This window comes from Mobula birostris, chromosome 3, assembly GCF_030028105.1.
Source record: "Mobula birostris isolate sMobBir1 chromosome 3, sMobBir1.hap1, whole genome shotgun sequence".
In the NCBI taxonomy this organism is placed as follows: Eukaryota; Metazoa; Chordata; class Chondrichthyes; order Myliobatiformes; family Myliobatidae; genus Mobula; species Mobula birostris.
The window spans coordinates 227,609,379-227,625,434 of NC_092372.1; the positions used below are offsets into that span (position 1 = coordinate 227,609,379).

The 16,056-nt window shown below is 44.9% G+C and overlaps 1 protein-coding gene across 1 annotated transcript in view; it reads right to left on the reverse strand.

Moving 5' to 3' along the window:
* Positions 1-16,056, reverse strand: part of bop1 (BOP1 ribosomal biogenesis factor) — a 244,425-nt gene that overhangs the window by 13,883 nt on the left and 214,486 nt on the right. Inside the window, exon 12 of the mRNA XM_072254272.1 lies at positions 7,796-7,976. Coding sequence (XP_072110373.1) covers positions 7,796-7,976 — 181 coding nt within the window. The remainder of the gene's footprint in view (positions 1-7,795; positions 7,977-16,056) is intronic.

Here is a 16,056-nt window from a genome sequence, read left to right on the forward strand (position 1 = left end):
TGATTTGGACTACGGTATTAATGGATTTGTGGCTAAATTTGCTGATGATACAAAGATAGGTGGAGGAGCGGGTAGTGTTGAGGAAACAGAGAGCCTGCAAAGAGATTTAGATCATTTAGAGGAATGGGCAAAGAAGTGGCAAATAAAATACAATGTTGTAAAGTGTATGGTCATGCACTTTGGTGAAGGAAATAAACGGGCAGGCTATTATTTAGAAGATGGGGAGAGAATTCAAAATGCAGAGATGCAAAGGGACTTGGGAGTCCTTGTGTAAGATACCCTAAAGGTTAACCTCCAGGCTGAGTCCGTTGTGAAGAAGGTGAATGCAATGTTGGCATTCATTTCTAGAGGTATAAAATATAAAAGCAGGGATGTGGTGTTGAGGCTCTAAAAGGCACTTGTGAGATCACACTTGGAGTATTGTGTGCAGTTTTGGGCTCCTTATTTTAGAAAGGATATACTGATATTGGAGAAGGTTCAGAGAAGATTCATGAGAATGATTCCAGGAATGAAAGGGTTACCATATGAGGAACGTCTGGCAGCCTTTGGGCTGTATTCCCTGGAGTTCAGGAGAATGGGGGGGGATCTCATAGAAACATTCCGAATGTTAAAAGGCCTGAACAGATTAGATTTGGCAAAGTTATTTCCCATGGTAGAGAATTCTAGGACAAGAGGGCACGACTTCAGGATTGAAGGACGTCCATTTAGAACTGAGATGCGGAGAAATTACTTTAGTCAGAGGGTGGTAAATCTGTGGAATTTGTTGCTATGAGCGGCTGTAGAGGCCAAATAATTGAGTGTATTTAAGGCAGAGATAGGTTCTTGATTAGCCAGGGTATCAAAGGATATGGGGAGAAGGCAGGGGAGTGGGGATGACTGGAAGAATTGGATCAGCCCATGATTGAATGGCGGAACAGACTCGATGGGCCGAATGGCCTACTTCTGCTCCCATACCTTATGGTCTAATGTCTCATGCTGTTAGTTTACCTGCCTCAGCCATTTCCTCTGATTGGTCTGGAGGTGGAATAAACCCTTCTCTGAGTGAAGAAGTTGCCCCTTAGTTTCTTATTAAATCTTTCCCCTCTCACCCTTTATGCTCTGTAGTTCTTGATTCTCCAATTCCGTGGAAAAGATGGAAGAAACCAGAGCACACAGGGGGAAAGCAAGTAGCTGCATGCAAACTCAGAGACAGTTTTTAGATTTAGAAATGCAACCCAATGAACCCATATGACCAATTACCACAGCTCAAATACCATATTTAAGTTTGTTGATGACACCACGGTTATTGGCCAAATCAAAGGTGGTGATGAATCAGCATTCTGGAGGGAAACTGCAAATCTGGCTGAGTGGTGCCACAACAACCACCTCTCACTCAATGTCAGTGAGATGAAGGGCTGATTATTGACTTCAGGAGGAGTAAACTGGAGGTGCATGAGCCAGTCCTCATCGGGGACCCAGCAGTGGAGAGGGCCAGCAACTTTAATATCCTCAATATTATCAGTCCAGAAGATCTGTCCTGCATTCAGCATGAAAGTGCCATTATGAAGAAAGCATAGCAGCACCTCTACCTTTTTTTTAAGATTTTTGCAAAGAGTTGGTGTGTCACACAAAACTTAGACAAACTTATATAGATGTGTGGTGGAGAACATGTTGACTGGTTGCACCTTGGCCTGGTATGTTCTTGAACAGAAAACCCTGCAAAAAGTGGTGGATATGGCCCAGTTGAACAGGGGTGAAACCCTCCACATTACTGAGCACGTCTATAGGGAGTGCTGTCGAAGGAAAGCAGCACCCATTATCAGGGGCCACCACCATCCAGGCTATGTTATTATTTCACTGCTGCCATCGAGAAGGTGGTACAGGAGATACAGGACTCACACCACCAGGATCAGGAACAGTTATTACCCCTCAACTAGCAGGCTTTTTAAACCACAGAGGATAACTTCATTCAAATTCACTTGTGAAATCACTGAACTGTTCCCACAACCTATGGGCTTCCTTTCAAGGACTCTTCAACTCATGTCCTTGGTATGTTATTATTTACTTATTATTACTTCTTCTTTTTGCATTATTTCTTGTTTTCTCTTTTCGTATTTGTAGTTTGTTGTGTTTTGCACATTGATTATTTGTCCATCCTGCTGGGTGCAGTCTTTCATTGATTTTATTGTGTTTCTTGTACTTACTGTGATTGCCCGCAAGAAAATGAATCTCATGATTGTACATTGTACTTCGAACTTTTTAACCTGCTAACCTGTACATCTTAGGAAGGTGGGAGGAAACGGGAGCATGTGGAGGAGAGCAACGTGGGCATGGGACAACGTACAAACTCCTTCCAAACATCAGAGGGAACTGAATCCAGATCACTGGTGCAGTAATAGGACTCATTGCTGTACTGCTTCCTGGGTTAATGCACTTACCCTGCTCCCACTGGGCAGAAGATATAAAAGTCTGAAAGCATGTACCACTAGGCTCAAGGACAGGTAGACACAAGGAACATATGAGGAAGTTACCAGAGAAATTGATGAAGGCAAGGAAGTGTATATTGTCTAAGTGGGCTTTATCAAGGCATTTGGCAAGGCCCTGCATGGGAGGTTGGTCAAGAAGGTTCAGTCGCTCGGCGTTCAAGATGAGGTAGTAAATTGGAGTAGACATTGGCTTCTTGGGAGAAGCCAGAGAGTGGTAGTAGATGGTTGCCTCTCTGACTGAAGGTTTGTGACTGGTAAGAGTGCCACAGGGATTGGTGCTGTGTCCATTGTTTGTCATCTACAGCAACGATTCAGATGATAATGTGGTTTACTAGGTCAGCACATTTGCAAATGACACCAAAATTGGGATGCACTGGACAGCAGGGAAGACTATCATGGCTTGCAGAGGGATCTGGACCAGCTGGAAAAAAGAGCTGAAAAATAGCAGATGGAATTTAATGCAGACTAGTGCGAAGTGTTGCACTTTGGTTAGACCAACAACGGTAGGAATTACACAGAGAACAGTAGGGCACTGAGGAGTGTGGTAGAACAATGGGATCTGGGAATATAGACCCATAATTCATTGAAAGTGGTGTCACAGGTAGATAAGGTCATAAAGAAAGATTCTGGCACATTGGCCTTCACAAAATGAAGATTCATGACAGTAAACAAGAGATTATCTGCACATGCAGGAAATCCGAGCAACACACACAAAATGCTGGAGGAACTCAGCAGGCCAGGCAGCATCTGTGGAAAAGAGTAAACAGTCAATGTTTTGGACTGAAACCTTCATCGGGACTGGAATAAAAGATGCCGTCAGACTAAGAAGGTGGGAGGGAGGGTAGGGAGAGGTACGTGCTGGCAGGTGATAGGTAAAACTGGGAGAGGAGAGGGGTTGAAGTAAAGAGCTGGGAAGTTGATTGGTGAAAAAGATACAAGGCTGGAGAATGGGAATCTGATGGGAGAGGGTAGAAGACCATGGAAGAAAGAAAAGGGGGAAGGAGCACCAGAGGGAGATGATGGGCAGGCAAGGAGATAAGGTGAGAGAGGGGAAAGGGGATGGGGAATGGTGAAGGAAGGGGGAGGGTGGACCATTACTGGAAGTTCAAGAAATCGATGTTCACGCCATCAAGTTGGAAGCTACACAGATGGAATACAAGGATACAAGGTGTTGTTCCTCCAATCTGAGTGTGGCCTCATCGCGACAGTTAAGGCCTTGGATTGACATGTCGAAATGGAAATGGGAAGTGGAATTAAATTGCTTGCCCAGGTAGACCCATTGTTTCAGCTTGTTCCTGTCCCACTGAACTCATATCTGCACACCTCGACTCTGTTTTATCTCCCCTTCATTCAGTTCCTTCCTACCTACATCTGTGATACCTCACACACTCTGGATCTTTTCAAAGATTTCAAGTTCCCTGATCCCCTGCCCCCATCATCTTAATTTTACTATAGATGTCCAGTCCCTATACACCTCCATCCCCCATCAGGAAAGCCTCAAAGCTCTCCATTTCTTTTTGGACATCACACCCAACCAGATCTCCAGAACCACTACTCTCCTCCGTCTGGCGGAACCTGTCCTCACTCTTAATAATTTCTCCTTTGGCACCTCTCACTTCAAACAGAAGGCAGGCCTACACTGGTGGCCATCTTCCACTTTTCCTACAATACATCGATGACTGCATTGGTGCTGCTTCCTGCACCCACATGGAGCTTGTCGACTTCATCAACTTCCATCCTGTCCTCAAATTTACCTGGTCCATTTCTGACACCTCCCTTCCCTTTATCAATCTCTCTGTCTCTATCTGATGTCTATTATAAACCCATGGACTCTCACATATACCTGGACTATACCTCTTCCCACCCTGTTTCTTGTAAAACACCATCCCCTTCTCTACTTCATCTGCTCTCAGGATGAGGCTTTTTCATTCTAGAATGAAGGAGATGGACTTCCCTTTCTCCAACATCAATCGCATCTCTTCCAATTCATGGACGTCTGCACTCACCCCATCCTCCCACCACCCTACAAGAGATAGGGTTCCTCTTGTCCTCTCCACCCCATCAGCCTCTGCCTCCAGCATATAATTCTCCATAATTTCTGCCATCTCCAATGGGAACCCACCACTAAGCACATCATTCCACACCCCCCCCCCCAGCTTCCTGCAGGGATTGCTCTGTACGCGACTCCCTTGTCCATTCATCCCTCCCCACTGATCTCCCTCCTGGCACTTATCCTTGCAAGCAGAACAAGTGCTACACCTGCTATTACACCTCCTCCCTCACTACCATTCAAGGCCCCAAACACACCTTCCAGGTGAGGCGACACTTCATCTGTGAGCCTGTTGGGGCCAAATACTGTGTCAGTCCATGGCATCCTCTACTGTCACCATGGGGCCACACTCAGGTTGGAGGAACAACACCTTATATTCTGTCTGGGTAGCCTCCAATCTGATGGCATGAACATTGATTTCTCTAACTTCTGGCAATGGTCCCCCTCCCCCTCCTTCACCATTCCCCATCCCCCTTCCCCTCTCTCACCTCATCTCCTTGCCAGCCCATCGCCTCCCTCTGGTGCTCCTCCCCCCTTTTCTTTCTTCCATGGCCGTCTGTCCTCTCCTATCAGACTCCCCCTTCTCCAGCCCTGTATCTCTTTCACCAATCAACTTCCCAGCTCTTTGCTTCACCCCTCCCCCTCCTGGTTTCATCTTTCACCTGGTGTTTCTCTCTCCCCTCCCCCAGCGTTTTAAACCTACTCCTCATCTTTTTTCCTCCAGTCCTGATGAAGGGTTTCAGCCCAAAACGTCGACTGTACACTTTTCCATAGATGCTGCCTGACTTGTTGAGTTCTTCCAGCATTTTCTGTGTGTTGCTTGGATTTCCAGCATCTGCAGATTTTCTCTTGTTTCTAATCCTAACCTGTGTATCTTTGGAATGAGGGAGGAAATCGGAGGACCTGGAAGAAAGCCACACAGTCATGGGGAGAACATACAAACTTCTTGCAGAGAGGGATGGGAATCAAACCCCGATCAGTGATCACTGGCGGTGTAAAGCATTGCGGTACCATGCTGCCCCATGGCTCACAGTCAGAGATGCTGTCATTAAACCGAAATGTCAGAACTTTAGAGAGCAGGATCAGTGAGGAGGGAGTCAGCAGCCTTAAGTTCCAGAGCATTAAGAAAGTCCTGGGCCCTGCACGTAAACTCTTTAACCAGGGGGTGGTGGATCTGTGGAATTCATTGCACAGAAGTAGCAACAGAGTTTTTACCTTCTCGGGAGGTGAAGATGGTTTAGTTTGTCGCCCACCAGTTTAATGAGATACACATTTCAATGTATCTTCACTGGTTGTTAATGATCTGATACAGCAACTCGTAGAACATAGAATATACTGTAGATCAGTACAGGCCCTTCAGCCCATGATGTTGTGCCAACCTTTTAACCTATTCCAACATCAATCTATTGTTTCCCTGCATTTTTCTTTCATCCATATACTATCTAAAATTATTTTAAATGTCTCTAATGTATTTGCCTCTGCCACCACCCTGGCAGCGTGCTCCACACATCCTCCAACCTAGCTCTCGCAACCTTTCCTCTCAAATCCAGGCAGCATCCTGGTAAGTTTCCTCTGCACCCTCTCCGAAGCTTCCAATAATGAGGCAACACAATGCTGTTTGGATGTGTAGGAAGATAAGGATCTGCAGAGAGTAGTGAACTCAGCCCAATACATCATGGACACATCCTTCCTCACCATCGGCTGTATCTACAGGAGGCGCTACCTTCACAAGGCAACATCCATCACAGATCCCAAGAACCCAGACCATGCCATGTTCTCACAGCTACCACTGAGCAGGAGGTACACACCACCCTGAAGTCTCACACCACCACGCTCAACAACAGCTGCTTCCTGAAGAACCAAAATTGGTTCTTGAACCATTTTGCACCATCCTAACCACTATACTTTAGCAACACAATGATCACGGATCTAAGATGGACTTGGTTTTTTTTTGTTTTAATTGTGTTCTTTGAGCCAATGATACAGCTGCAAATAAGTTTTCATTGCACCCATGCATATGTGTACTCGTGCAGCTGAGAAAGAAATTCCTTCACAGCTTAGTTTTAAATATCCGGCCGCTTGTCTTGGAATGTAACACCTACCTACAGGAAAGAGGTAAATAAGTTTGAAAGAATACAGAGAAAATTTACGAGGATGTTACCAGGTCTGGAGGACCCGAGCTACAAGGGAAAATTGAATAGGTTAGGACTGTATTCTTTAGAACATAGAAGATGGAGAGGAGATTTGATAGAAGGATACAAAATTATGAGGGGTATAGATAGGGTAAATGCAAGCAGGCTTTTTCCCCCCCGAGGTTGGGTAGGACTAAGTGTGAAAGGTGAAAGGTTTAAAGGGAACATGAGGGGGAAGCTGCTTCACTCAGAGGGCGGTAAGAGTGTGCAATGAGCTGCCAGCGCAAGTGGTGCCCCTCTCCTGTCAGTGCCACATTGCCCTTCTCCTGTCAGTGAAAACGTTTCCGTTGGCCTTAGTAGCTAAGCCACAGGTGAAGGCCAGAACCTGGACTAGGTTGTTAAGCTATATGAGATGCACACCATCTCAACTAGGGAACATTTAATAGGTAGTGTGAGCTTATCCCCACTCATCCCTGGCTATGACAACCACGTAATGTTCGATGTTAAGGCTATGTTGGACAAGGGAGGGCAAGGTCGCGAGGCACGGTACTTTGGACAACGGAAGGTGAGGTTACGAGGCACGGTACCTTGGACAAGGGAGGGTGAGGATGCGAGGCATGGTACTTTGGACAAGGGAGGGTGAGGTCGCGAGGCACGGCATTTTGGACAAGGAGGGTGAGGTTGTGAGGCACGGTACTTTGGACAAGGAGGGTGAGGTTGCGAGGCACGGCATTTTGGACAAGGAGGGTGAGGTTGCGAGGCACAGTACCTTGGACAAGGAGGGTGAGGTTGTGAGGCACGGCACTTTGGACAAGGAGGGTGAGGTTGTGAGGCACGGTACTTTGGACAAGGAGGGTGAGGTTGTGAGGCACGGTACTTTGGACAAGGAGGGTGAGGTTGCGAGGCACGGCACTTTGGACAAGGAGGGTGAGGTTGTGAGGCACGGCACTTTGGACAAGGAGGGTGAGGTTGTGAGGCACGGCACTTTGGACAAGGAGGGTAAGGAGGGTGAGGAGGGTGAGGTTGTGAGGCACTGTACTTTGGACAAGGGAGCGTGATGTTGCGAGGCATGGCACTTTAGACAAGGAGGGCAAGGTCGTAAGGCACGGTACTCAGGGACGTGATGGCAGCGGGATAAGAGTGGAAACCTTGTTGTGCTTGATGATCAGTCGGAATCCTGCATCAAAAGTCTCTCCCTCAGCCGCTGTCCACTCCACAGGCTGTGGTGGCTCCTCCTCAGGCTCCTCGAACGATGCGATGAGCTGATCGGTGGCGTTGTACAGCAGCTTATCACCCAGACAGGGATTGATGATGATGACAGAGTGTTCACTGCAAAAACAGACAAAACACATACACTCCGTGAAGGCAGCATTCATATACAGCTGGCTCACATTCCTAATGTACTAACGAGGGATAGTCTACATGGCTTTGTGCACGCTAGCTTGTCTAAACAACACTGGAGTTTTTCAAGGATGTTACTAGGAAAATTGATGAAGGCAAGGCAGTGGATGTTGTCTACGTGCATTTTAGCAAGGCATTTGACAAGGTTCACATGGGAGGCTGGTGAAGAAGGGTCAGGCGCTCAGCATTCAGGAAGAGGTAGTAAACTGGATTAGACATTGGCTTTGTGGGAGAAGCCAGAGAGTGGTAGTAGAGGGTTGCCTCTCTGACCGGAGGCCTGTGACTGGTGGGGTGCCACAGGGGTTGGTGCTGGGTCCATTGTTGTTTGTCATCCATAGCAACGATCTAAATGATAATGTGGTTAACTGGATTAGCACATTTGCAAATAACACCAAGATTGGGGGGGTGTGGTGGACAGTGAGGAAGACTATCATGGCTTGCAGAGGGATCTGGATCAGCTGGAAAAAGGAACTAAGAACTAGCAGGTGGAATTTAATGCAGACTAGTGCGAGGTATGGAGGGGTATGGTCTAGCTGTGGGTTGAAGGGACTATGCAGAATAACAGTTTGGCATGGACTAGATGAGCAAAAGGGCCTATTTCTGGCCGTAGTTCTTTACAAGCAACCTCCTCCAGTTCTAATCCCAACACCTCAGCCTTTCAGCAGATGTTTCTGTTGCCCAGTGCTGGTGAATGTTTTTCTTGGGTTAGAGAATTCCATATATTATATTGACAAATCCTATGTTTGGTTCCGTACATCTTCCCTCCTCATCTGCCTGCCAACTGGTTCACAAACAGGGAAACAGAGGGCAGGGATAAATGAGTCACATTCAAAACCACAAGCTTTATTAAGTAAGAGACCATAAGACATAGGAGCAGAACTAGGCTGTTTGGCTCATCGAGAATGCTCCGCCACTCCATCACGGCTGATCCAATTTTTCTCTCAGTTCCAATTTCCTGCCACCTCCCTGTATCCTTTCATGTCCTGATCAGTCAAGAATCTATCAACTTCTGCCTTAAATATACATAAAGACAGCCTCCACAGCTGTCTTTGGCAAGAATTCCACAGATTCACCACTCTCTGGCTAAAGAAATTCCTCATCATCTCTGTTCTACAAGGACACCCCTCTATTCTGAGGCTGTATCATCTGGTCTTAAGTTCTTCTGTAGCCTCTCTACTTCCTCAGAACTACCTGCCCCTCCACCTATCATCATATCGTCAGCAAACTTTGCAACAAAGCCATCGATTCTATCATTCAAATCATTGCCATATAACATAAAAAGAATCGATCCCAACATAGACGTCAGTGGAACACCACTAGTCACCAGCAGCAAGTCAGAAAAGGCTCTCTTTATTCCCACTCTTTGCCTCCTGCCAATCAGCCACTGCTTTATCCATGCTAGAGTCTTTTCTGTATACCATGGACTCAGAGGTTGTTAAGCAGCCTCATGTGTGGCACCTTGTCATAGGCCATCTTAAAATCAAAGTACACAACAACCACCAATTCCCCATTGTCTATCCTACCTGTTATTTCTTCAAAGAATTGCAACAGATTTGTCAGGCAAGGTTTTCCCTTGAGGAACCCGTGCTGACTATGGCCTTTGTCATCATGTGCCTCCAAGTACCCTGAGACCTCATCCTTAATAGTCAACTCCACATCTTTCCAACCACTGAGGTCAGACTAACTGGTTTATAGTTTCCTTTCTTCTGCCTCCCTCCCTTCTTGGAAGAGTGGAGTGACATTTGCAATTTTCCAGTTTTCTGGAACCATTCCACATTCTAGTGATTCTTTAAAGATCAGTACTAATGCCTCCATGATCTCTTCAGCTACATCTTTCAGAACCCTGGGGTGTACACAATCTGGTCCAGGTGACTTATCTACCTTCAGACCTTTCAGTTTCCCAAGAACCTCCTCTCAAGTTATGGTAACTTCATATACTTTCTGCCCCCTGACACCCGGAACTTCCATCATATGCTAGTATTTTCCACAGTGAAGACTGATGCAAAATATTTAGTTTGTCTGCTATTTCCTTGTCTCCCATTACTACCTCTCCACACACAACATGCTGGAGGAACTCAGCACGCCAGGCAGTATCTATGGAAAAAGTACAGTTGCCGTCTTGGGCCGAGACACTTTGGCAGGACCTCTCCAGCACCATTTTCCAGCGGTCTGATATCCACCCTTGCCTCTCTTTCACACTTTATGTATCTGAAGAAACATTTGGTATCCTCTTTAACATTAGTGGCTAGCTTACTTTCATATTCCATCTTTACCTTCTTATTACTTTTTAGTTACCTTCTGTTGGTTTTTAAAAGCTCCCCAATCCTCTAACTTCCCATTCATTTTTGCTCTATTATATGCCCTCTCTTTGGTTTTTACATTGGTTTTGACTTCTCTTGTTAGCCATGGTTGTGTCATCTTTCCTTTAGAATACTTCTTCCTCTTTGGTATGTATATATCCTGTGCCTTCTGAATTGCTTCAGAAATTTCAGCCATTACTGCTCTGCTGTCATCACGCCTTTGTTCCTTTTCAATCGTTTCTGGCCAGCTTCTCTCTCATGCCACTGTAACTCCCTTTACTCCGCTGTAATACTGATACATCTGACTTCAGCTTCTCTTCTCAAATTTCAGGGTGAATTTGGTTCTTTTACCTTAAGCTCTCTCATCAATTCTGGTTCATTGCACAACACTCAATCCAGAATAGCTGATCCCCTAAAGGGCTCAACCAATAGCTGCTCTAAAAAGCCATCTCATAGTCACTCCAGAAATTCCCCCCTCCTGGAATCCAGCACCAACCTGATTTCCCCAATCTACCTGCATATTGAAATCCCCCATGGCTATTGTAACATTGGCCTTTTGACATACATTTTCTATCTCTCATTGTAATTTGTAGGCCACATCCTTACTACAGTTTGGGGGTCTGTTTACAACTCCCATCAGGGTCTTTTTACCCTTGCAGTTCCCTAGCTCTATCCACAATGATTCAACACTTCCCGATCCTATGTCACCTCTCTCATCTGATTTCACGTTTTACCAACAGAGCAACATCGCCGCCTCTGCCTTCTCGCCTGTCTTTCAATACAATATGAATCCTTGGACATTAAGCTCCCGGCTGTAATCTTTGTTCAGCCATCACTCAGTGATGCCTACAACATCATACCTGCCAATCAGCAACTGTGCTACAAGTTCATCTACCTTATTCCATATACTGTGTGTATTCAAATACAACACCTTCAGTCCTGTATTCATCCTTTTTGATTTTCTTCACCTTTTACGTTGTAACTCATCCTGTTGACTGCAATTTTGCCCTGTCAACAACCTCTCCTCACTACACGTTGCCTCTGTTTGTAAACCAGCCACCTCATCTTCAGTGCCATTACAAACAAGAGAAAATCTGCAGATGCTGGAAATCCAAGCAACACACACAAAATGCTGCAGGGACTCAGCAGGCCAGGCAGCGTCTATGGAAAAGAGTACGGTCAATGCTTCGGGCCGAGACCCTTCATCAGCACTATTATCCACCTTTTCTATGATATTTCTTGCACTGAAATATATGCTGCTCAGGACACTAATTCCATCATGCTCAACCTTTTGATTCCTAACTTTGTCTGAGGTTTTACCAACATCTATCTCCACCTACTCTGGCATTCTGGTTCCCATCCCCTGCAACTCTAATTTAAATCCCACTGTGCAGCATTAACAAGCCTTCCTGCCAGGATATTAGCCCCCTCAAGGTCAGGTGCAAACCACCCTTTCTGTACAGGCTCCACCTTCCCTGGAAGAGAGCCCAATGATCCAAAAAAACTTATACCCTCCCTCCTACGCCAACTGCTCAGCGATCTAGGGCTGAGTGCTGGGACACAAGCTATTTACAATCCTGATGACCAATCTTCTAATTTTTCAATCGTTATGGATGAGGATAAACCTGGAGCTGGGGGGGAAATGCTAAATTAGCGAAACGCTAATTCAATGAAATGCCTAGATAAGGTGGACATGGAGAGGATGTCTCCTATAGTGGCAGAGTCGAGGACCAAAGGGCACAGCCTCAGAATACAAGGTTGTGTTCAAGGATGAAGAGGAATTTATTTAGCCAGAAGGTGATGAGTCTGTCGTATTCATTGCCACAGACAACTGTGGAGTCCAAGTCATTGGGTATATTTAAAGCTGACATTGATAGACTTTTGATTAGTCAGCGTGTCAAAGGTTATGGGGAGAAGACAGGAGAATGGGGTAGAGAGAGATAATAAATCAGCCATGATAGAATGGCGGAGCAGACTCGATGGGCTGAATGGCCTAATTCTGCTCTCAAGTCTTATAGTCCAATTACAACAACATCAAGGCCAGCGTTGGGTGGGGAGTGTAGATTGTAACCAAATGTTATTATGTTCACATCTGACATGTGGGAGTTGTTTAAAAACCATCTGGTCAGAATTCAGGAGCTACATGCTGCTGTGAGTAAGACAGACCAGAATGGCGAGGTTCAGGAACTTTGGATAATGAACAACTTTACAAATTACTCACAAAGAGGAAGCAGACACAAGGTTCAGGAAGCCAAAATCAGACAGGGCCTTTGAGGAGTGCAAAGGAAGGGAAGCATTTAAACAGGGAATCAGGAAGGCTAAAGGGGGCCGCAAACTGTCCTTGGCAAGCAGGATTAAGGAGAATCCAAAGGAATTCTATGCATACATTGAAAATGTGGGTAACTAGCTAGAGGATGGGACTGCTGTGGGGCAAAGGAGGGAATTTAAGCCCAAAGCCAGAGCAAGTGGACAAAGAACTAAATATGCACTTCGCATCAGTATTCCCCAAGGAGACCACAGAGGATAACGAGATCAGAGAGGGTCTGTAGATAGTTTCGGATAAGTTAATTAATATAAGATGGTTGTGGTGTTAGGGGTCCTGAAGAACAGTATAGTGGAGAGGTCTCCAGGGCCTGATGTGAACTGTCACAGGTTATTGAAGGAGGAGTGCATTAGAACGGAGGGATCTTAGAATACAGATCCATAATTCTTTGGAAGTGGCTTCACAGGTAGATAAGGTCATAAAGAGAGCTTCTGGCACATTGGTCTTCATAAATCAAAGTAATGAGTACAGTCGTTGGGATATTATGTTGAAGATGTACAAAGCATTGGTAAGGCCTAATTTGGGGTATCGTGAGCAGTTTTGGTCACCTACCTACAGGAAAGATGTAAATAAGATTGAAAGAGCACACAGATAAATTTACAAGGACATTACCAGGTCTTGAGGACCTGAGTTATCGGGAAAGATTGAGTAGGTTATTCCCTGGAGAGTAGGAGAATGTGGGGAGATTTGATGGAGGTATAGATTGGGTAAATGCAAGTAGACTTTTTCTACTGAGGTTATGAGAGACTAGAACTGGCAGCCATGAGTTAAGGATGAAGGAAGAAATGTTTAAGGGCAACAAAAGGAGAATCTTCTTCACTCAGAGGCTGCTGAAATGTGGAACGGTTTGCCTGAGGAATTGTTCAGTTTTAAAATTTAAGTGAGATTTGGTTAGATAAAATTAGAAGTGATATTTTTGATCCTTCGGTTAAATTTGAAGAAACTTAGAAACCTTTTATTCAACATTTTCATATGATGTAATTTGACCTTTACGAATCTTCTTTATTAACTTAAAATATATGAATAGAGGAGTGGAGTTCACGACATTACTGAACGTGTTCGATTTAAGATATTGGTCTAGCCCTGTTTTGTTCCATTTGCTTTTTTTGGGTTTAATATTTAGTTCTTTTTTTCTTTTTTTTTTGGGGGAGGGGGTTCCTTTGTATATATATTTTTTTCTTTTTATTTCTTTTTCTTCTTTATGATTAATTTCAACATGAGTTTGGAAGTCTTTTATACCTGTGTTATTTGAAATCTTTTTTGTATATGTTTATTAATAATAAGATTACTCCAATCTCTTTGTATCAACATTGTTATTTTGTTTATAATTTTGAAAATTAATAAAAAGATTTAAAAAGAAAAAAGAAAGAAAGAAAGAGATTTGGATAGGCACATAGATGGGAAGCAGACAAAAGCCTATGATCTAGGTGTAAATGGACTAGGCAGAATAAAAGTTTGGCACAGACTAGATGGGCTGAAGGGCCTGTTCCTGTGCTATAGTGCTCTATAATTCTATGACTCTAAGATGCAAGCAAGGAGATTGCAGTGGCTTTGACAGAGATCACTGCGTCTTCTCTAACCGCAGATGAGGTCCCCTTGTTACTTTAACTACAACAGGAAAAAAACAGGAAATTATAGATTAGTGAGCCTTCCATCAGTTGTAGGGAAATAATTGAAATTCTGAAGGATCGGATCTACTTACATACAAAATACTGGCAGGGGCTCCCCTCCATAGCTGCTGCCTGATCCACTGAGTTCCTCTAGCATTGAGTGTGTGTTGCTCAAGATTTCCAGCATTTGTAGAATCTCTTGTGTTTGGAAATGCACAGACATCAGGGATAGTCAGTACAGCTTTGTATGTGGGAGTTTATGTTTTACAAACTTGATTGTGGCTATTGATAAGGGTAGGGCAGTGGATGTTGTCCAAGTGGACTCCAGCAAGGTATCCAAAAATGCCCCTTCATGGTAGGCTGACCCAGAAGATTAAAACATAGAAACATAGAAAACCTACAGCACAATACAGGCCCTTCGGCCCACAAAGCTGGGCCAAACATGTCCCTAACTTAGAAATTACTAAGGTTACCCATAGCCCTCTATTTTTCTAAGCTCCATGTACCTATCCAAAAGTCTCTTAAAAGACCCTATCGTATCCGCTTCCACCACCGTTGCCGGCAGCCCATTCCATGCATTCACCACCCTCTATGTAAAAAAACTTACCCCTGACATCTCCTCTGTACCTACTCCCCAGCACCTTAAACCTGTGCCCTCTTGTGGCCGCCATTTCAGCCCTGGGAAAAAGCCTCTGACTATCCACACGATCAATGCCTCTCATCATCTTATACACCTCTATCAGGTCACCTCTCATCCTCCGTTGCTCCAAGGAGAAAAGGCCGAGTTCACTCAACCGATTCTCATAAGGCATGCTCCCCAATCCAGGCAACATCCTTGTAAATCTCCTCTGCACCCTTTCTATGGCTTCCACATCCTTCCTGTAGTGAGGCAACCAGAACTGAGCACAGTACTCCAAGTGGGGTCTGACCAGGGTCCTACATAGCTGCAATATTACCTCTCGGCTCCTAATTTCAATTCCACGATTGATGAAGGCCAATACACCATATGCCTTCTTAACCACAGAGTCAACCTGCGCAGCTGCTTTGAGCGTCCTATGGACTCAGACCCCAAGATCCCTCTGATCCTCCACACTGCCAAGAGTCTTATCATTAATACTATATTCTGCCATCATATTTGACCTACCAAAGTGAACCACTTCACACTTATCTGGGTTGAACTCCATCTGCCACTTCTCAGCCCAGTTTTGCATCCTATCAATGTCCTGCTGTAACCTCTGACAGCCCTCCACACTATCCACAACACCTCCAACCCTTGTGTCATCAGCAAACTTACTAACCCATCCCTCCACTTCCTCATCCAGGTCATTTATAAAAATCACAAAGAGTAGGGGTCCCAGAACAGATCCCTGAGGCACACCACTGGTCACCAGCCTCCATGCAGAATATGACCCATCTACAACCACTCTTTGCCTTCTGTGGGCAAGCCAGTTCTGGATCCACAAAGCAATGTCCCCTTGGATCCCATGCCTCCTTACTTTCTCAATAAGCCTTGCATGGGGTACCTTATTAAATGCCTTGCTGAAATCCATATACACTACATCTACAGCTCTACCTTCATCAATGTGTTTAGTCACATCCTCAAAAAATTCAATCAGGCTTGTAAGGCACGACCTGCCCTTGACAAAGCCATGCTGATTATTCCTAATCATATTATACCTCTCCAAATGTTCATAAATCCTGCCTCTCAGGATCTTCTCCATCATCTTACCAACCACTGAAGTAAGACTCACTGGTCTATAACTACCTGGGCTATC